The 22,553-nt window shown below is 52.9% G+C and overlaps 1 protein-coding gene across 1 annotated transcript in view; it reads left to right on the plus strand.

The window, feature by feature from the left end:
- The first annotated feature begins 219 nt into the window (after positions 1-219).
- Positions 220-22,553, plus strand: part of LOC144948630 (uncharacterized) — a 41,672-nt gene continuing 19,338 nt past the window's right edge. The window contains exons 1-3 of the mRNA XM_078878241.1: positions 220-287; positions 2,300-2,401; positions 9,073-9,244. Coding sequence (XP_078734367.1) covers positions 2,304-2,401; positions 9,073-9,244 — 270 coding nt within the window. The 5' untranslated portion in view covers positions 220-287; positions 2,300-2,303. The remainder of the gene's footprint in view (positions 288-2,299; positions 2,402-9,072; positions 9,245-22,553) is intronic.

A 22,553-nucleotide genomic window follows, 5' to 3' on the forward strand; every position in this document is an offset into this window, starting at 1 on the left:
AGAGGCTGTAGTAGTTCGACAGTGCTGGAGCACACGTGTGTGTGTGTGGGGAGCGGTGGTGCAGCGGTTAGCGTGCTGCGATAAGAACCCGGCCACACGAGTTTGATTCCCGCTCACGGCTTACAACATTGATGATTGTCTTGAATCGCTCCCGAGCCTCGCCTAGGTCGACTCAGCATCAAATGAGAAGCCGGTGTGGGGTGTAAATATCGCCGCTACGGAGACAAAGGCGGCCGGGCATAATGTTGGTCATCCCACCCCCTCGTGCGCCGTGCCGGCCTTCATAGGTGCTCGCTAACAGCACTTGCCCCAACAGTTTTAAAGGCTATACTGGGGATCTTTGTCTTTGTATGCGTGTGGAGAGCGGTAGGGTAGCGTTTAGCGCGTGGCGCTATGAATCCTGGCAACACGAGTTCGATTCCCGTTCACGGCCAACGCCAATGATGATTATATGAACGGGTCCTGGTGATTATCTGAACGTTAGCCAGTCAAACCGGTTAGCGTGTTTTAGAATCGATAACCGGTTTCAAGAGACCGGGGCCGTCTCTAGTAGAAGCTTAGTCATGAATGTAATCGTTTCAGGAATGCGCCCATTTATGCAACTTCCGTGCCAGGAGATGTAATCGAACCGGCTTTACCTCTCTGATGACGTTTCTTCATGTTTTTACGAATGTACATTGAGAGACAAAGATGAACACGTGGATTCGAGAACGTACGAAGGCCCGTGGCATGAGTGTATCTCCGCCACCACTTCTACGAGCGTGGTTACCTGTGCCCATGGGCTTCACTCGTTGGTCCCTCCACCGAGAGCCCGTCCCTAAGGTTCCGTCGAATCAGGGCGAGCGCCCGGGGCCCCGCACTTTGGGGGGCCCGCGCTTTGACGCCACGGTGTCAGATGTAAAAGTTGGGGTTCGGTTTAAAGGCGTGGTGTCCGCAACCCTGCCCCCCCCCCCATGGACGGCCATGCCTTCTATCAGTTACTGACTGATTCATCTCATCCACCACCACCACACTGCAGGTCACAACAACGCACTCACTCACCCACCCACTCACTTTTTCACGCACTCACTTCGTCAACTCACTCACGCAGCCATTCACTCGCTCGCTAACTCAATCGCGCGTTTACTCAATCACTTATTCACACACCCAGTCGCTCACCCACACACGCCCTCACTCACCCACTCACCGATTCTATCACCACGTTGCAGTTCCCAGCGCTTTTTTTCTGTTTTTCCATTCACCGTTCCACGTTGGGAATTGATCTCCTATCAACGTCGTCTCTTCCACCACCCCCCCCCCCCCCCCAAGTTCTGACACCGATAACCTCGCTCAATTCAGGAAACGCGTGATCTCTTACGACTCTTACAACGGTGCTGCTTGTTGCCGGCCGTTGCACGTGCAAGCCTTGGGCAGGACGCGTGGCGAGGAGGGATGATGACGACGATGATGACAGTGATTGGTCGATGGCTAAGAATAATGACGGAGTGGTTTTTAATACAGCAGTGGATTGTTGATGATGAGTCTGAATTTCTCATAGTTTAGTTTGTTAAGAAGAATAAACGGAGTGAAATGGCAATCTCGGAGCCGATGTTGATTCCGGGAGAGCTCGCGTGGAAATGATTTCCACATCTCTGAAATGAATGTTGAGTTTGTGCAATGGGTGTTCATTTTGTGCAACATGTTCGCTCACACACATGCACACACACACATACACACACGCTCACACACATGTACACACACGCTCACACACATGCACACACGCACACACACACATGTACACACACGCTCACACACATGCACACACACACACATCGACACACATGCACACACACATACACATGTACACACACGCTCACACACATGCACACACACACACATCGACACACATGCACACACACATACACATGTACACACACGCTCACACACATGCACACACACACACATCGACACACATGCACACACACATACACACACATGCACACACACACTCCCATGGACACACATGCTCACACACATGCACACACACGCTCACACCCATCGACACACATGCACATACACACATACACACGCACACACGCTCACACACATGCACACGCACAAACGCTCGCACAACTCTACACACATGCGCACACCCATATATACACACACACCCATGTACACACACACCAATATACACACATACAAACATACACACACACACTCACACACCCATGCCTATACATTCACATCCATATCATGTACACTCACACCCATGCACACACACAAACACTCCAATGCACAAACACACACGCACACACAGGCGCATGTTCCCCGCGATTCGCGTGAAGGTGTCGGGGCTGATGCCTCACCAGCACTACCACCTCGCCATGGACATCGTTCCCCTAGACAACAAGAGATACAGGTAACGCAGCGTCCTGCACCCTGCACCATGCACCCAGCATTACCCACCCATCATCCTGCACTCAGCACCCTGCACTCAGCATTACCCACCCAGCACCCTGCACCAAGCGCCCTGCACTCACCATTATCCACCCAGCGCCCTGCACTCAGCACCCTGCACTCACCATTATCGACCCAGCACCCTGCACTCAGCATTACCCACCCAGCACCCTGCACCAAGCGCCCTGCACTCACCATTATCCACCCAGCACCCTGCACCAAGCGCCCTGCACTCACCATTATCCACCCAGCACCCTGCACTCAGCACCCTGCACTCACCATTATCCACCCAGCACCCTGCACTCAGCACCCTGCACTCACCATTATCCAATCAGCACCCTGCACTCAGCACCCTGCACTCCCCATTATCCACCCAGCACCCTGCACTAAGCGCCCTGCACTCACCATTATCCAATCAGCACCCTGCACTCAGCACCCTGCACTCACCATTATCCAATCAGCACCCTGCACTCAGCACCCTGCAGTCCCCATTATCCACCCAGCACCCTGCACTCAGCACCCTGCACTCACCATTATCCACCCAGCACCCTGCACTAAGCGCCCTGCACCCAGCATTATCCACCCAGCACCCTGCACTCCCCATTATCCACACAGCGCCCTGCACTCAGCACCCTGCACTAAGCATTATCCACCCAGCGCCCTGCACTAAGCACCCTGCACTAAGCATTACCCACCCAGCACCCTGCACCAAGCGCCCTGCACTCACCATTATCCACCTAGCACCCTGAACTCAGCACCCTGCACTCACCATTATCCACCCAGCACCCTGCACTAAGCGCCCTGCACCCAGCATTATCCACCCAGCACCCTGCACTCCACATTATCCACACAGCGCCCTGCACTCAGCACCCTGCACTAAGCATTATCCACCCAGCACCCTGAACTCAGCACCCTGCACCCAGCATTATCCACCCAGCACCCTGCACTAAGCGCCCTGCACCCAGCATTATCCACCCAGCACCCTGCACTAAGCGCCCTGCACTCACCATTATCCACCCAGCGCCTTGAACTAAGCGCCCTGCACCCAGCATTATCCACCCAGCGCCCTGCACTCAGCACCCTGCACTCACCATTATCCACCCAGCGCCTTGCACCCAGCATTATCCACCCAGCACCCTGCACTAAGCGCCCTGCACTCACCATTATCCACCCAGCGCCTTGAACTAAGCGCCCTGCACCCAGCATTATCCACCCAGCGCCCTGCACTCAGCACCCTGCACTCACCATTATCCACCCAGCGCCTTGAACTAAGCGCCCTGCACCCAGCATTATCTACCCAGCGCCCTGCACTCAGCACCCTGCACTCACCATTATCCACCCAGCGCCCTGCACTCACCATTATCCACCCAGCACCCTGCACTCAGCACCCTGCACTAAGCGCCCAGCACCCGTGGAATTCCCAGGTAGTTTCCTATCCACGTGCTCCTATCCGGGCTCAAACCCCAGCTCCGCTGCGTGAGGTCCGATGAGATCCAGGCGCTAAATCCGGGGCGGTGTTCTGCCGCGCGGACAGTGATCGACATCCAGCCCCCCAGCAGACGGACAGCATTGTACTCTTAGGTTTTTTCGGTAAAGTCACGTAGGGAAAATAAATAAATAATTAGAATAATTGACATAATAATAGAAATGAAATAATAAATTATTATTTTTTCTATCCACGTGTTCCTAAATAATAAAATAATTTTTTTGTTATAGATAATAGACATAATAATAGAAATTAAATAATTATTTATTTTATTTCTATTATTATGTCTATTATTAGTATTGTATTATTTTATACATGATAATAGAAGTAATTTATGAATATAAATGTATTTAATAAATTCTTTTATTTCTGTTATTACGTATATTGTTTTTATTATTTACTTTTACTTTTACCTACGTGAATTTACCGAAAAAAACCTAAGAGTATGAACCCTTGCAGTCACGAAAGCTTCAAATCTAGAATAAATGGACAGCATTGTCTCTCCCGAGGTCTCTCTCGACATCAGATTTTGGGGGGGCTAGCCACCTTTGTGTGCTCCACCACAGTCAGCCCCCCGCTTTCTTTGCGTCTGCCCAGCCCGCGCAGTCAACGTGACCCCCCCCCTCCCTAATTAGCCTCGTCAATTAGCGGCCCAAGTTAATTACCCAGTCGCTTCTTATAGCTCAAGTACATGGGGGAGGGGAGGGGGTATTAAGGCGACCGTAGATGGCCTCATTTTGTTTTCTGTGCACGAGCAAATGTGAATTTCGCGTGTCTGTCCATCCGTGCGTCTGTGTGTCTGTATGTCAGTGTGTCTGTGTGTCCGTCTGTACGGTGTGTCTGTCCATCCGTGCGTCCGTGTGTCTGTCTGTCTGTGTGTCCATCTGCACGATGTGTCTGTGCATCCATGCGTCCATGTGTCTGTCTGTAAGTGTGTCTGTGTGTCCGTCTGTACGGTGTGTCTGTCGATCCGTGTGTCAGTCTGAATGTCTGCCCGTCTGTCTGTTCCACGTGTTCTAGTCGTCGTCAGTGCTCAGATGAGCGTATCTATTTCTCGGGACAAGTTTCGCCAATAAATATCATCAATAAAGCACCATTATTAACAGTGAAACACCCTGCATCGGGTTTTGACTTGTTCAGTCTCATCAGCAGCGATGTGGCCCATTGAATTGACGTTGCCGGAAAGCATTAGGGCGGGTCCCATAGCCGTACGATAGTCTAGATTGGTCTATTTTATTTTTTAAACGAACTAAAAAAAAACGAAGAGGTGAAGGCGCAGCCCTGCAATTTCTTGACCACGCCACTGCCGGGCGAAGAGCGAGCCTTAGAGAGGCCCCCGGGTCGTGGAGGGTTGTTCTTGAACAGTTAGAGGCCTTTGTCTATCCACTGCTGGACGAATGCCTCCCGACGCCGTGTCGACCATACTTCACCACGCGTTCGGTCAGTGTGAGTCGGTAACGCAGTGGTGGGGGGAGGGGCTAAGGTGGGGGGCGGTGGGCAGAGTCGGGACCGGTCCTAATAGAACCCCTCCGTGGTCCAGAGTCGAACTTATGCTCGCAGCACTTCACAGTACAGCGAGCGCATTGCCGCTACAGCGATGGGAACGCAATGAGACGCTGATAATTCGACATCGGCATTCGGAGAGGAAATGCAACCGCGCAGAGACGTGGTGACTCGGAACCGCAGGCCGCGATGCTACGTAAATAATAAAAACAATAGTTGACCAGGCAAGGTCCTGCTGAGCTATGTAGCTCTTTATTTTAGAAGCGACCCGACTATCAGAAATAATAGCTCAACGAGAAACGGCTTATCATCATCATCATCATTATAATCACGGTGACGTTCATAGCAGCCGAATAGTCCAAACGAGCTTTGTTGCTTCTAAATGTGGAGGGGAAAAACAAAACCGGAGGAGCCGGATCGAGAATCCACGCGACCACGAGGAGAGAGAGAGAGACACGCAAACGCCAAATATACAGCAGCACGCGTCAGGATCGGGAACGAACCCACGACCTCCTGCATACCGGGCGAGGGAGTTAACATCTCACCACCGCGACAATATTTGTATGGTTTATACAAAGTTCTAGAGATATCTACATAGAGGCGTGATTTACACACTACAAAGACAAAGATCCACCCCCCCCGTGTAGTCTGAAGAGACTGTAGGGGCAAGTGCGGTTGGCGAGTAGCACCTATGAAGGTCGGAACGGTCGGAACCACGCCCGACCGCCTTTGTCTTCCCAGTGGCGATGTGTACACGCCGAACCCAAGTGCTCATTAGAGGCTGAGTCGACCTAGGGGACGCCCGGGACCCGCTTCAGATAATCGTCACCGGTGTTGGCCGTGAGCCTGACTCGAACTCGCCACGTCGCCGGGTTGTAGCGCAGCGCGCTACGCACTACGCCACCGCTCCCTCTACACACACGCACATAGTTGACATAACAGAATGACAGTTCGTATATCTGCACACATATATAAATATACACAACGTTTATTTTCTCTACACAATATTTAGCATGTTACGCACGTTGAGCAGGGTTCCGTAATTTTCTTGGTTCTTTTGGTAAAGTCACATAGAAGGGAAATAATAAAATAATAAAAATTAAACATAATAAAATACAATTCTCACGACGTTTCGGTCACAACGCAAGCAGCCGTCCTCAGGTGAAGAACAGGTCTGTCGGAAAGACAGCGTCTGAATGAAAGACAGCGTCATTTCAGACGCTGTCTTTCCGACAGACCTGTTCTTCACCTGAGGACGGCTGCTTGCGTTGTGACCGAAACGTCGTGAGAATTGTATTTTATGATATTTTATTTTTATTATTTTATTATTTCCCTTCTACGTGACTTTACCGAAAGAACCAAGAATATGAATCCCTGCAGTTACGAAAGCTTTAAATCGACATCTACGGGTCCCGTAATGTAGCCGGGAGTGCTTTCAGTTTAACACGTGGGCTTTCGCGACCAATATCATCCATAATCGAGGATCGCGATCTAACACAAAACACCGCTATTATGAAAGGGCACTCGCTAATAACATCTGCTATAGGTCACGCAGCAGCAGCAGCAGCAGCAACATTGTTCAACACGCCTCACTTTGCTGATGAGACCCCAAGTTGTCGATGCCGGACCGGAGGCTTTCTTGGTTGATCAAATCTCCTGCCGCTGGATCACATTTGGTCTGAAAATCCGATGGACTTAAACACATGTTTTATCATTTACGTTTTGCGTATGAGTATATATGTATATGCGGTATATGCAGAGACAGAATTTAAGTGTGCTATAACATGAAACTCAGCATATTCGTCACTAATACTGGGATCTAAGAAGGGGGGGGAAATATATAAAGGACACACGAAGTTTCGGGCCGGACATTCTTTATAGCAAGACGCACGTGCTGTGAAGAAGGGACCTTGTTCGAAACGTCGCATAATATATGTGTGTTTAATTAACGTTTTTTTATTTATAAAAGCCAAGGTGTTATTGATCAATGTGTCAGGCTGCAATGTGGATTGTGTTTATATATATTACGCGCGATATGGCTCAGCATGATCACATTCTCTCCTCTCGTATTGGTATAGCTAATTCGGTTACGGATCATTTATTTTAATTATTCGAAAAAAATATATCAGCAAATCTAAGCAGTGTCGACAGACTTTATTTGAAGATTAAATTGTAAAAATAATATAATCGCGATTGTTAAAAAACACGCGCAGACACGTACACGCGCGCGTACAGTATACATGAACAAAGACAAAGATCCCCCGTATAGCCTCAGCAGACTGTTGGGGCAAGTGCTGTTAGCGAGGAGCCCCTATGAAGGCTAACACAGCACACGACGGGATGGGTGGCCAGCACCACGCTCGACCGCCTTTGTCTCCCCAGTGCAACAACAACAAAGATCCCCCGTATAGCCTTAGCAGACTGTTGGGGCAAGTGCTGTTAGCGAGCACCTAGTAAGACCGACACGGAAAACGAGGGGGTGAGTGGCCAGCACCACGCCCGGCCGCCTTTGTCTCCCCGGTGGCGATGTTTACACACCGCACCAGGTAATCATTAGCGGCTGAGTCGACCTAGGGGAGGCCCAGGACCGGTTCAGATAATCGCCACTGATGTGGAGCGTGAGCGCTACCCACTACACCACCGTTTCCCAGTGCACACACGCACACACACTAACGTTAATACACACATCAGCGCACGCACACACGCACACATATATATAATCTCACGCACACATACACACGTCCATACACACACATGTGCATATCAACGCACGCATATGTATTACGGTCCACGTGTACATCGCTCAAGCCGCTTCATTTAAGAAAAACGCAGTTGACAATGTAACCAAACTTGACTTTAAGCTTTCGTGACTGCAGGAATTCATCCTCTTTGGGTCTTTCGGTAAAGTCACGTAGATAGGTTCAAATAAAATAATAATAATAAATATTTATTTGCTTATTTTATATTCATATATTTTTATTAATTTGAACCTATCTAGGTGACTTTACCGAAAGACCCAGCGAAAATGTAATCTAACGTTACCGAGAAAATCTTTAACTCCAACGACAAGTCCATCTCTTTGAACGTTGCTCTGCTCAGACGAAGGATCATTGTCCGAAACGTCGGCCTGAATGTAAAGCAGCGCTAACGACGACGCGCATGATGGGGATGCATCATTACACAATGCTCGCCAATGCAGCTGGACGTTTTACAATGCACACATTGATAAGATCTACGGATTAAATGCACCACTCTACAAATGTAAATTTAGATTATTACGGTACTGGACTGCATATAGAGCTATAGGAGACGTAACAAAGACACCCCCCACCCCCCCAGTGTAGCCTGAACAGACTGTAGGGGCAAGTGTTGTTAGCGAGTAGCACCTATGAAGGCCGACACGGCACACGATGGGGTGGGTGACCAGCACCACGCCGGGCCGCCTTTGTCTCCCTAGTGGCGATGTTTACACACCGCACTAGCTACTCATTTGCGGCTGAGTCGACCAGCATCGGTTCAAAATAATCGGCGCCGGTGTTGGCCGTGAGCGGGAATCGAACCCGTGTGGTCGCCGGCTTCGTAGCGCAGCACTAACCGCTGCGAAAATCGCTGCTCTCTATCAACACGCGCACACGCACACGCAGGTACGTGTACCACAGCTCCAAGTGGATCGTGGCTGGCAACGCCGACGCGGCACCCCCTCATCGCCTCTACCTCCACCCGGACTCTCCGGCCTCGGGGGACACGTGGGCGCGCGGAGTGGTCAGCTTCGACCGAGCGAAACTCACCAACAACGAGCTGGATGAGAGTGGACACGTAAGTGTCCCGTCGCACGCGCACGGCACGGCCAGAGAGAGCCCACCCCCTCTGCTCCCCCTGCTCCCCCCTGGTCCCCCCCTGCTCCCCCCCCCCTGCTCCCCCCTTGCTCCCTCACCCCCCCTCCCCAAAGAAGGTCCCATCGCACGCGCACGGCACGGCCAGAGAGGGCCCACTCACCCTGCTTCCACCCCCCTGCTCCCCCCCCCTGCTCCCCCTTCTCCCCCCTTCTCCCCCCCCTGCTCCCCCCTGCTCCCCCCTGCTCCCCCCTGCTCCCCCCTGCTCCCCCCTGCTCCCCCCTGCTCCCCCCTGCTCCCCCCTGCCCCCCCCTGCTCCCCCCCTGCCCCCCCCCTGCTCCCCCCCTGCTCCCCCCCTGCCCCCCCCTGCCCCCCCTGCTCCCCCCTGCTCCCCCCTTGCTCCCTTACCCCCCCCCCCGCTCGAAACGGTCTCGTCGGGGTGACGTGATGTTAACTGTCTCGCCTGGTATACTGGAGGGCCGTGGGTTTCGATCTCGACCCTGACGCCTGCTGCTGTATATTTGTAGTGTGCGTGTCTCTCTCTCTCTCTCCCCGTGGTCGCGTGGATTTGTATCCGGCTCCTCCGGTTTTTTCTCTCCACATTTAGAATCAACGTCACACGTTTAAGAGTATTTATTTGGCTGCTATAAATGTCCGCGTGATGAGCCAATTATCGAGGATTCGCTTGTGGCCAGGTCGCTTCAGGAAAAGAGCCATATAGCTCAGTGGGCCTTACCTGGTGAAATAAAATAAAAATTATAAAAAATGTAGTTTATAGATAAGGGGGGGGGGTTACACAAAATAGCTCCCCCCACCCCCCTCCTCAGCCGCCCGCCCCCTTCCCAAAGAGGGCATCCACCACGTGGCATTGAAGCCTCGGGCCCCTGCGGGAACTTCTGGGCTGTGCTTGTGCAGAGCACGGGGCTCGTGCAGCTGCGAGCTCCTTCTTGTTGTTGCAAGTTCCTTGCTCACGCGATCGAGGGGCCTGTTGATGACATCGTCGCTACGTCTACACAGTGGGCAGTCTCTCGGGCGAGCTCTCTTCCCTGCCTCCTCCCCCCCCGACGCCTTCAAAATAAACCGGCAGTATTATATCGGACACCGTGATGTCGAAGCGCGGGGCCCCCCCAAAACGCGGGGCACAGGGCGGTCGCCCCGATTAGCCGTGCACCCTAGGGACGGCTCTGCATTCATTCAGCTACCAGTCTCCCCTTCACCGGTTACCGAGCCCTTCGAGCGACGATGTATCCGTTGCAAGCATCACTTTACGTTTCAACAGTCGGTATGATGATGATGATCTCTCTGGTTTGGAGCGTTCCCTGATCCACGTGTTCCTCTCGTCTGTCGGCCACCCACCCAGCATGCATCTTGCCCTTTTTTCTTTGCACATCTTTAAAAAAAAAATATTCCGCTATCTTTGCCCGTTATCCACGCTTCTTAATCCATACGCTCGTGGCAGATATTAGTGACTGAAAACTTTCCTCACCGGATACGTGATAGAATTTCTTCACTTTCAAATAATACAATTTTCTTCCCAAAAGGCGCGCCGTTATTAACTCACTCTGCCCATCCATCATCCCTCCGGGGTCGACACAACGAGCACCAATTTGTGTGGAAGTTACACAGCGGTTCATCCTATTTATCCGACGGATAAACTTGCCCGCGGCTCCAACGGAGACCCGCGGAATTTCCACCACGCCTAGCCGAGGGCTATAAAGAGGGGATGACTGTAGCCTCCACATCTCAGTTAAGCAAGATTTCATGTTGGCTGTGTGTGTTTTTTTAATGTCTTCGGTGACTGGTGCTAATTAGTGCTGTCGACGCCACGGCTTGCCAATATCAGCGCAACAAGTGTAATCATACACACGCGTGTGTACGTGTGTGTACGTGTGTGTACACAAGACCAGTGGGGAGCGGTGGCGCAGTGGTTAGCGCGCGCTGCCTTTACGAAACTCCTGGCGACCCGCGTTCGATTCCCGCTCACGGCCAACACCGGTGACGATTATCTGAACCGATCCTGGGCCTCCCCTAGGTCGACTCAGCCTCAAATTATTAACCACTATGGAGACGAACGCGGGTGGTGCTACTCGCTAGCAGCACTTGCCCCGACAATTCGTTAAGGCTATACGGGGGGTCTTTGTCTTTGTGTACACGGGGTCTATGCAACACCGTGCCACCTTAATTACCTCCCTAATATTAGCTGCAGACGTAAGGCTAGCCCTGACATTAAACCGTCGCCATGAATCACACGAACGCCGGCCTCTCCCGTCTCTAATCATAGTCCAGCGTCCCACGCTCACAATAACTCAGCCCTAACCCTCGAGTTGACAGTTCATCCTATTTCTAACCTCACTGGTGCCCAAGTGCAATTAACAAACAAATGCACACGCACACACGTGGCCTATCATCGCATTCGTCAATAACACCACGTGGCCATAACGTTGTGAATGCAATTAGCGACGTTTCGGGCAATGCCCCATCTTCAAAGCAGATCCATAGCACATACGTCGATTGCTCGCTAACAGCACTTGCCCCTACAGTCTATGAAGGCTACACGGGGGGTCTTTGAAGGCTTCTCACGCGGCGCAAAGGGGTGGGAGAGACGCGATTGAGTCACGCGATGGGCAACTGTTAAAGCGATTCGTTTAACACGTGAGATTTCGCGACGTCTATCCCTCCTATTTAAGGAACGAAACGGGACGATGTATCCACAAGTTTGGCTATCCGGCCATTGATGCCGGTTGTAATTACTGGCGAAACGTCGTGCTCGGATTGCAAATGTTGCGGATGTACTCTCCGACACACCGGTGTAGTGCTGTACTAGTAACGAATTGGCATGTTCTGTTTACGTGAAAATCTTCGCTAATTGGCTGTGTCGGGTTTATATTTACGCGATCTAACCCCCCCCCCCCCCCAAAAAAAAAACCCGAAATGATGGATGATATTGCTCGTGGAAGTCTCCGACATGTGCAACCTTGGCTCTCTGTGCGCGTCGTGAGTGCTCACGTGGAGTCATTGATTTACCCCTCCCCCCCAACACTATTTATTTGACCTTTTAGGCGGGCATACATTTCACGTCTGTCAACAGGTGTGTGTTGTTGTATATGTGTGTGTGTGTGCTGTATATGTGTGGAGCGTCAGTGGAGCGGGCGGCGCGCTGCGCTACGAATCCGGCGTCCCGAGTTCGAATACGGCTCGTGGCCAACACCTGTGACGATTGTCTAAACCGGTCCTGGGTCTCCCCTAGGTCGACTCAGCCTCAAATGAGTACCTCGTGCGGTGTGTGAACAGCGCCGCTAGGGAGACAAAGGCGGCCGGGCGTGGTGCTGGCCACCCATCCACCCTCTCGTGTGCCGTGCCGGCCTTCATAGGTGCTGCTCGCTCACAACACTTGACCCACTTCCGGCCGCCTTTGTCTCCCCAGTGGCGATGTTTTTACACACCGCACCAGGTATTCATTTGAGGCTGAGTCGACCTAGGGGATGGCCCAGGATCGGTTAAGATAATCGTCACTGGTGTCGGCCGTGAGCGGGAATCGATACGTACACACAGACATGCATGCATACACACATATACCATACACACATATACCATTCATACACACAGACACACCTCTACATAAACATCGCGATACACACAGAGATACAACATTGTGTACTGTGTGTGTGTTCTGTGTGTGTGTACTGTGTGTGTATTGTGTGTGTACTATCTATGTACTGTGTGTACTGTGTGTGTACTGTGCTTGTGTGTGCACTTCAAGGCCGTAATTATAATATTCATATATGCTCAAAATGTCCCCCCAATATATAGCTATCAAAAATATTAAAAAATAATAATTGTTATGCTATGTAAATAAAAATAACAATTTGCTAAACCTTGGCCACAATATCTGGAATTGCCTTCATATAAATCGATGCATAGATATCTGTTTATACGATTGTGGTTATGGTTGTACTTTATTAATCCCTAATCTCTGCCATTACATATGTAGTGGTGGTATTGACGTGCGCCGACTGTGACAGTGATGGATCACGGGGCGGCGCGGGGTGCGGGGTTGGGCACGCGTTGTGGGCGTGGTGTGGACGCGCGCGCCGGGAGTGACAGATGACGAGGCGGCGCGGAGTGAGTGGTGGGGCACGATGAGATGTGGGAAAAGAGGATCGTAGCCGGCACCCGGTGATTGGTCGAATAAGTGGGTGCTCGCAGCGACGTCCGCAGGTGGGGTATAAAGGGGGACGCGCGAGAGCACTCGGGGAGAGTTACCCAGTTGAAGACCCGAAGACGGAGCTGAAGACCTAGTGAAGCCGAGTAGCTAAGTGGCGTTAGTCGCCGAGTAGCTAAGTGGATGTTGGTCATCCGAGTAGCTCAGTGGCGTTAGTCGCCGAGTAGCTAAGTGGATGTTGGTCATCCGAGTAGCTCAGTGGGCGTTAGTCGCCAAGTAGCTAAGTGGGTGTTTGTCACCCGAGTACTAAGTGGATGTTGGTCATCCGAGTAGCTCAGTGGCGTTAGTCGCCAAGTAGCTAAGAGGATGTGGGTCATCCGAGTAGCTCAGTGGGCGTTAGTCGCCAAGTAGCTAAGTGGGTGTTTGTCACCCGAGTACTAAGTGGATGTTGGTCATCCGAGTAACTCAGTGGGCGTTAGTCGCCAAGTAGCTAAGTGGGTGTTTGTCACCCGAGTACTAAGTGGATGTGGGTCATCCAAGTAACTCAGTGGGCGTTAGTCGCCAAGTAGCGAAGTGGGTGTTTGTCACCCGAGATACAAAGTAGGTGTTAGTCACCTGTAACCAAGTTTGATAAAATAAAGAGTGTGTTACCCGTGAAGTCGTCTCCCGTGGAGTTACTACATTACAACTGGCGTCAGAAGTAAACCTGTCTTCAAGAAGTATGGACACAAGGAAGACTACCCGTACCCACGAGCGAGGTCGGGATGACGACTGCGTACCGGGGACACCGACCTCGGGAGTAGAGGACGAGGAGTTGCCGCCGATGCAGCACTTCGCGGTGATGGCCGACGCTCCGCTTGCCTCCGACACCGGCCTCCAGGACGCGCACGCCCGCTTGGCGGAGTTGCTACTCGCCGCCGCCGCTGTCTTGGCCGACATCTCCGTTCCGGCGAGCGGAAAAACGGCTGCGGGGGTCGTGGAGGAAGCGACGGTGGAGGATTCCCGCCAAAGGGCGCTTCGCGCCAAAAGCCTGGAAGTTGCCGCCGTTTTTGGGGGGCCGCCACCGATTGGCGGGAAAGACGGACGCCACGTGGCCGGACACCTCCGCGCAGCGCAGCCCACGTCATCGGCGCGCGCCGGAGCCCTCCATTTTGCGCCTGACAACCGAGCCGACATTTTACACAACTCCAGCGGAGCGCGGGAAAATCTCTCCGACGTCGACGACGATCGGGTCCTCCAGCAAAGATTGCCCGCGCTGTCGGCGTTCAAGGCGGATGGGGGCGACTGGGGAGCCTTCCAACGAAGGTTCCTCGCTCATCAGGAGATGTCGGGGTGGTCCGACACCACTGCCCTGCGTGCGTTGCCAGCGATGCTTGACGACGACGCGCTTGCAGCCTTCACATCTGCTGCAAGGTCGTCCCGCTCTACGCTCCAGGCCGCACTACACCTGATGGCGAAGGTGTTCGGGCCGCCCTCCACGTGCCGCCACCAGTTCTACGATCGGCGGAAGGTGGCTGGGGAAACGACGCTAGCCTACCGCACGGCACTGCTCGCCTTGGCGGACGCGGCTTTTCCCCGCATGGATAAGGAGGGGAAGGACGCCATGGTGACGGAGCAGCTGCTGGTGTTGGCCCACGAGTTGGGGGTCCCCATCAACGTGGCAGACGAGATGGAGATCTGCTCCCTGGCGATCGCCACGAGCATTCACGCGTACGAGGTCCTCAAACGCAAGCCGGGGGTCGTCTGCAAATGGCCGGGGAATGCGGCACTGGCCGCCACGATCGCCGAACCTCAGCCAGCTGCGGTGCAGGAGCGGGCCTTCGCTGCACCGTGTCCGGGGGAGTGGAGAACGGGAGGTCGTTCGCCCACACGTTCGCCCCGCAAGCTGGAGCAACCGAAACCTACGACGTCCGTCGTCTGCTACAACTGCGGCCTTCGGGGTCACGTCGCAGCCGGGTGCCGGGCCCCGCGTCCGCGCATCGCAGGACCACGTCGGGACGACGACCAGGGCCACAAGTCGTCCCAACAAAACCCGGCAAGTCGCGGCACCTCACACGTTCGGTCCACAAACACGGCACATTCGGGTCGCCGCTTCGCGGTGGGGGGTTCGCGGCTGGGTGCCGGGGGTTCAATTCGGCGGGGGGGGTCCGTACGCGGCCCGCAAGCAGTCGAGTGGTCCGAATTGGCCCACAGGATCGTGGCTGCGTCAGCCGGGTCGTCCGTGGTAACGGGGTTCATTGACGGGGTTGAGGTCCGGGTGCTTGTTGACACGGGTGCGTCGGCCACCATCATCTCGGACCTTATTTATAACATCCTTCCCGTCCAAAGTAGACCCCTTCTGCCGGTAGATGTGCCATTTTATGCGGCGAATGGGGGATCCCTGGGGATCATCGGCCAGATTCGGGCGACTATTTGCATTGGGGACATTAAATTAGCGGGCCCTATTTTTGTATCATCATCGCTGGCCGTTCCCTGTTTGCTAGGTACGGACTTTTTGTCAAAAATGCCCATCAAAATTCTTATTGATCAGGCCTGCATAGAGCTTCCGTCAGGTCGGCGGGTTGCCTTCTTGTCAAGCCCTATCAAAGTGCGCACGGTTTGTGCGACGGTGCAGGCGCTGGCGACTCACACTGTACGGGTACCCCCGGGATCGCAAATGTTAGTACCCCTTCGGTTCAGGAAGCCACTCGAGGTGGGTGCGGAGGCACAGGGGGTGCTGTTGGGGCCGTCAAACAGAGCCAGTAAGGGCCTCGACTTAGCGGTTGCTCAAACCATGGTGAGAGGGGACAGTGAGCCGTTCGTAATGGTCCTGAATACGGGGTCGCGGCCGGCCGTAATTGCGCAGGGAACGGTGCTGGCTCACGCCGCGCCGCTGCCCGTTGAGGAACGGCTCGTGACTCAAGCAGATTTTACTGTCGAGTCGCATCCTCAAAGTGATGAGGGGACTGAGTGGTTGGACTCGCTGTGTGCGGGTTCTGCTAACTTGTCCGGGGTGCAATTGGGAGCATTGAGGGGTTTGCTCATCGAGTTTGCTGACGTGTTCAGCAAACATAAGTACGATATCGGCTGCACTGACCTGTTGCGCCACCACATAGCTACAGGGGACGTGGCCCCTATTCGTCAGAATCCTTTCCGGCTCAGCCCGGCCGAGAAGGAACATGTGCAATCGGCGGTTAATGATATGTTGGCGGCCGATATCATTTCGCCCTCTTCTAGTCCGTGGGGTGCTCCTATTGTCCTAGTAAAGAAACAGGACGGGTCCTTGCGATTTTGTGTCGATTTCCGCCGCTTAAACAAAATCTCGATGGCGGATGCGTATCCGCTCCCCAGGATGGATGAGTCGCTGGATGCCTTGGCGGGAGCGCAGTTTTTTTCCACACTCGATCTGCTTTCTGGATTTTGGCAATTGCCACTCGATAACGAGTCTAAACCTAAAACTGCTTTCCGCACACCTGGGGGCCTTTTTGAATTCAACCGTTTGCCCATGGGCTTACATTCCGCCCCCGCCACGTTCCAGAGACTCATGGAATTGGTTTTGTCAGGCCTCCAATGGGATACCTGTTTGATTTATCTTGACGATATTATCGTCTTTAGTCGGACTTTCGAGGAGCACCTCCAGCGACTGAGAGCGGTGTTCCTCAGGATGCGTTCCGCTAAGCTAAAATTTAAACCGGCTAAATGTTTTCTGCTTCGGGAATCTGTCAGGTATTTGGGCCATATCGTGAGTCGTTCAGGGATCTCGACGGACCCTGCTAAGACGCATTGCGTCAGCTCATGGCCAACGCCAACCTCGGTCACGGAGGTTCGTAGTTTCATTGGTTTTGCCTCCTATTACCGTCGTTTTGTCAAGCAATTTGCCACCATAGCCAAGCCCCTGCACGCTTTGACGGCTAAGGGTGTGAGGTTTCACTGGGGGGCAGAGGAGGAGGATGCGTTCTGCTCCCTCCGTGACGCTTTGGTGCAGGCTCCCCCCTTGTGTTACCCCGATTTCACACAACCGTTTTTGCTTGACACGGATGCCAGCAATACGGGTATCGGGGGGGTGCTCTCACAGTTGGTCGGGGGGGTTGAACGGGTGGTCGCCTACGGTAGTAGGGTTCTTTCCCCCGCAGAACAACGCTATTGCGTAACTCGTCGTGAATTGTTAGCCATTGTGTTTTTTACACAGCAATTCAGGCCGTATCTTTACGGCCGTCATTTTACGGTCCGGACGGACCATGCGGCTCTACAATACGCTATGCGCGTGGCGCAGCCATCGGGCCAATTGTCCCGATGGTTGGAGGTCCTTCAAGACTACCAATTCACGACGATTTACCGAAAAGGGTTGCGGCACTCAAACGCGGACGCCTTGTCGCGGTTGCCGCCGTGCACGGACTGCACATGTTTGTTGGGATCAGCGCGGTGCAAACCCCCGGTCGCCGGCGCCCCGGGAGTTGCGCTCGCCGCCACTGACACCCCGGGAGAGGACGCCCCCACGGGGAGGGATTCGCTGTTGTCGTTGCCCCTCATTGAGTGGGGCCGCCTCCAGATGTCCGACAGCTCCCTACTTACGCTGCGTCGGAAAGTTGGCGCTCCCGAACAAGGGGAGGCGCGGGTCGGTTCCTGGGTGTGCAGACAGGGCCTGTTGATGAGGTGGGACAACATGTCCCGGCGTCACGTGCTCGTGGTGCCTGTTGCTATGCGGGGTAGGATTGTTCTGGCAGCTCATGAACGGCTCATGCATCTGGGTTTTCACAAAACGCTCGCCCTAATCCAGCGAGACTATTATTGGCCGGGGATGGGTAACGACGTGGCGAATATTCTTAAGGGATGCGTAGAGTGCGCCAAAAGGAAACCGCCACCATTGGCGGCTAATCCACCGCTGCAATCCATTCAGGTTTCGCGTATAAACGAATTGGTAGCGTTGGACATCTTGGGGCCCTTTCCGGTTACACCAAGGGGAAATAGGTTCCTGCTGGTTGGCGTGGAATACTTCACCCGATGGCCTATGGCATGGCCGCTCGCCAACCAGTCGGCTGCGGCGGTGGCGGACGCCTTTGTCCAGGGTTATGTGTTGGACAAGGGCGCCCCCGAACGCTTGCTGACGGATCAAGGGAAGAATTTTTCGAGCGTTTTGTTGCGCGAGGTGTGCGACCTGTTGGGTACAAAGAAAGTGCGTACTTCCCCCTACCACCCGCAGACTGACGGGATGGTTGAGCGTCTGAACAGAACGATTACGTCTATGTTGTGCCAACAGGTCTGCGACGATCAGGTTGATTGGGACTTACAGGTGCCGGGGGTACTCGCGGCCTATCGAATGGCCCCTCATGCGGCGACAGGGTTTTCCCCATTTTTTCTTATGTATGGGCGGGAGGCCGATCCGGCCATGGACGTCCAACTGGGGATTTCCCAGCCACGTGCAAAATCTAAATTGGCAGACCACATCAAATTTAATATCGCCAAATTGACTGAAGCGCGGGAGGGGGCAAGGTTGAATTCGCGGTCGCGGCAAATTGCAAACGAGAAATTGCATGAGCGGAGGGTGCATACGCATGATTGGAAACCAGGCGATAAGGCCTGGCTGCATTGTCCACACGCACCGTTGGCTACGTCCCCCAAGTTGTTGAGACCTTGGAGGGGACCGGTGGAAATTGTGCGGGTTGCACGGCCCCAGAGTATACAGATTAAATGGGGGAAACGCCGTTGGTATGTGCACCCCTCCCGACTGAAGCCCTATGCGGCACCGTGTGACCCCATTCTGTGCCGTGACGACCGGGCGTGTGATGTGACCGTCGACTCGGGGAGGGAGGTGTCGCAGGCTGATCCTCACTTGTCTCCACCTGACCCACCCCCAGGTGCCTCGGGCTTGACGGCTGCTGACCATCGAGAGCCTGAACCCCGGGGCACGCACGAGTCCTCGATGCCTGGCCGATGTCTTCCTGAACCGCCGGCACCACCGGACGTTCAACCGCGTCTGGTGCCGTACGACGGACCGGCAAGGCGGACTCGGGCTAGGTCTCAACAATTTTCATGAGGACGGGTTTTGTTTGTGCTCTACACCGAGCTCGCCCGGTGTTCCCCTCTGCCGGGATAATGTCCCGTTGTAGGGACGCTCGGAAGAAAAGGGGACACTGCACGAGTCGAAAAAAAAAAAAAATTCCATTTATTTTTTTTTGTATACACATTGCTATTGTCACTCGCCGGTTTGTATATATTGTTCTGTTGTCGCGGTGGCATTGGTTGAGGGTTGCGGATGGTGGTGTTCGCGTCGTGTTGTGTTGTTAGCTTAGTTGTTGTTCTTGTTGTTGTGTTGTGTTACGGGGCACACAGGGAGGGTTTGTAATTTTTGTAGCAGCCGGGGCGGCTGCGAGCTATGTGGTAGGGGGTGATGTAGTGGTGGTATTGACGTGCGCCGACTGTGACAGTGATGGATCACGGGGCGGCGCGGGGTGCGGGGTTGGGCACGCGTTGTGGGCGTGGTGTGGACGCGCGCGCCGGGAGTGACAGATGACGAGGCGGCGCGGAGTGAGTGGTGGGGCACGATGAGATGTGGGAAAAGAGGATCGTAGCCGGCACCCGGTGATTGGTCGAATAAGTGGGTGCTCGCAGCGACGTCCGCAGGTGGGGTATAAAGGGGGACGCGCGAGAGCACTCGGGGAGAGTTACCCAGTTGAAGACCCGAAGACGGAGCTGAAGACCTAGTGAAGCCGAGTAGCTAAGTGGCGTTAGTCGCCGAGTAGCTAAGTGGATGTTGGTCATCCGAGTAGCTCAGTGGCGTTAGTCGCCGAGTAGCTAAGTGGATGTTGGTCATCCGAGTAGCTCAGTGGGCGTTAGTCGCCAAGTAGCTAAGTGGGTGTTTGTCACCCGAGTACTAAGTGGATGTTGGTCATCCGAGTAGCTCAGTGGCGTTAGTCGCCAAGTAGCTAAGAGGATGTGGGTCATCCGAGTAGCTCAGTGGGCGTTAGTCGCCAAGTAGCTAAGTGGGTGTTTGTCACCCGAGTACTAAGTGGATGTTGGTCATCCGAGTAACTCAGTGGGCGTTAGTCGCCAAGTAGCTAAGTGGGTGTTTGTCACCCGAGTACTAAGTGGATGTGGGTCATCCGAGTAACTCAGTGGGCGTTAGTCGCCAAGTAGCGAAGTGGGTGTTTGTCACCCGAGATACAAAGTAGGTGTTAGTCACCTGTAACCAAGTTTGATAAAATAAAGAGTGTGTTACCCGTGAAGTCGTCTCCCGTGGAGTTACTACATTACACATACAATGAAACAAGAAAAGGTTAAAAAGAAAAAAACAGAGCAATGTAATACAATACACTATTAGACATTATTGTAAAAAAATAATGAAAAGTCCATCCAATATGTTAGTGAATTTTTTAATATTTTAGGCAGGAAATGAGTTATCAAAATTATATTTTTTTCTGGGGGGGGGGACCCCCAGACCCCCAGACCCCCTAGAATATTTGGTCCCCACCAATGTTGACTCCATGGCTACGGCCTTGGTGCACTGTGTGTACTGTGTGTGTGCACTTTGTGTGTGTACTGTGTGTGTACTGTGTGTGCACTTTGTGTGTGTATTGTGTTTGTACTGTGTGTTTATACTGTGTATATGCTGTGTGTAATGTGTGCACTCTGTGTGTACTGTGTGTGTTCTGTGTGTATTGTGTGTTTGTACTGTGTTATGCTGTGTGTACTGTGTGTGTGCGCCATGTGTGTGTACTGTGTGTGTGCTGTTTGAACTGTGTGTTTATACTGTGTATATGGTGTGTGTAATGTGTGCACTGTGTGTGTGCTGTGTGTACTGTGTGTTTGTACTGTGTTATGATGTGTGTACTGTGTGTGTGCTGTGTGTACTGTGTGTGTGCGCACTGTGTGTACTGTGTGTGTGCTGCTTGTACTGTGTGTTTATACTGTGTATATGGTGTGTGTACTGTGTGTGTGTACTGTGTGTGTGCTGTTTGTACTGTGTGTTTATACTGTGTATATGGTGTGTGTGTAATGGGTGTATGTGCACTCTGTGTGTACTGTGTGCGTACTGTGTGTGTGTGCGCCTGTGTGTGTACTGTGTGTACTGTGTGTGTGCTGTTTGTACTGTGTGTTTATACTGTGTATATGGTGTGTGTGTGTAATGGGTGTATGTGCACTCTGTGTGTACTGTGTGTGTACTATGTGTGCTGTTTGTGTGTGTACTGTGTGTGTGATGTGTGTACTGTGTGTGTGCTGTGTGTACTGTGTGTGTGTGTGTGCGCACTGTGTGTGTACTGTGTGTACTGTGTGTGTGCTGTTTGTACTGTGTGTTTATACTGTGTATATGGTGTGTGTGTGTGTAATGGGTGTATGTGTACTGTGTGTGTACTGTGTGTGTACTGTGTGTGCTGTTTGTGTGTGTACTGTGTGTGTGATGTGTGTACTGTGTGTGTGATGTGTGTACTGTGTGTGTGCTGTGTGTACTGTGTGTGTGTGCGCACTGTGTGTGTACTGTGTGTACTGTGTGTGTGCTGTTTGTACTGTGTTTATACTGTGTATATGGTGTGTGTGTATGTGTACTGTGTGTGTACTGTGTGCGTGTCAGGCAGCTGCCTCCAAGCGCGATTCGCTTTGTGCGCATTTAATTTTTTGGAACGCATCCACTAGCGCCGCATAGAGCGAGGCGGGGACACCTCCAACCGGTTCCACACCGCGGGATCGAGGGAGCGCAGCAAATGGAGAGCGCTCGCGTTCGCGTTCGCCAACACTGAAGAATGCGGACTTGTGCTGCGTGTTAGACCTTTAAAAGGGTTCTCTTGTGTTGCCTCGCAAAGCGATAAATTCAAGGCTTCAACGCACGGCGTATACCGTGCCCCCCCCCTCACCTCTACCCCCCCCCCCCCATTTCACGTTGTTATTAATATTGTTATTAATAATAATATTACGCGCACCGAGCGAGAGTATATATTACTGTGATTGTAGGATATTAATTGTTGCGCAAATAAACTTTGCACGTGGGTTTGAGCCGCGGCTAAGGAGTGTGTTCTCAAAGCCCGGCTTGAAATGAAATGTCTCGTTCGGCCTTGGCAGTTGTTTGTTTATTTCATTATTTTGGAATCCCGGCTAACCATAAATCAAACCCGCAAGTTTTAAAACGCGCCGCATTGCGCCGTGCGAGCGATATTAGCGC

The sequence above is a fragment of the Lampetra fluviatilis genome, chromosome 50, assembly GCF_964198595.1.
Source record: "Lampetra fluviatilis chromosome 50, kcLamFluv1.1, whole genome shotgun sequence".
Classification (NCBI taxonomy): domain Eukaryota; kingdom Metazoa; phylum Chordata; class Hyperoartia; order Petromyzontiformes; family Petromyzontidae; genus Lampetra; species Lampetra fluviatilis.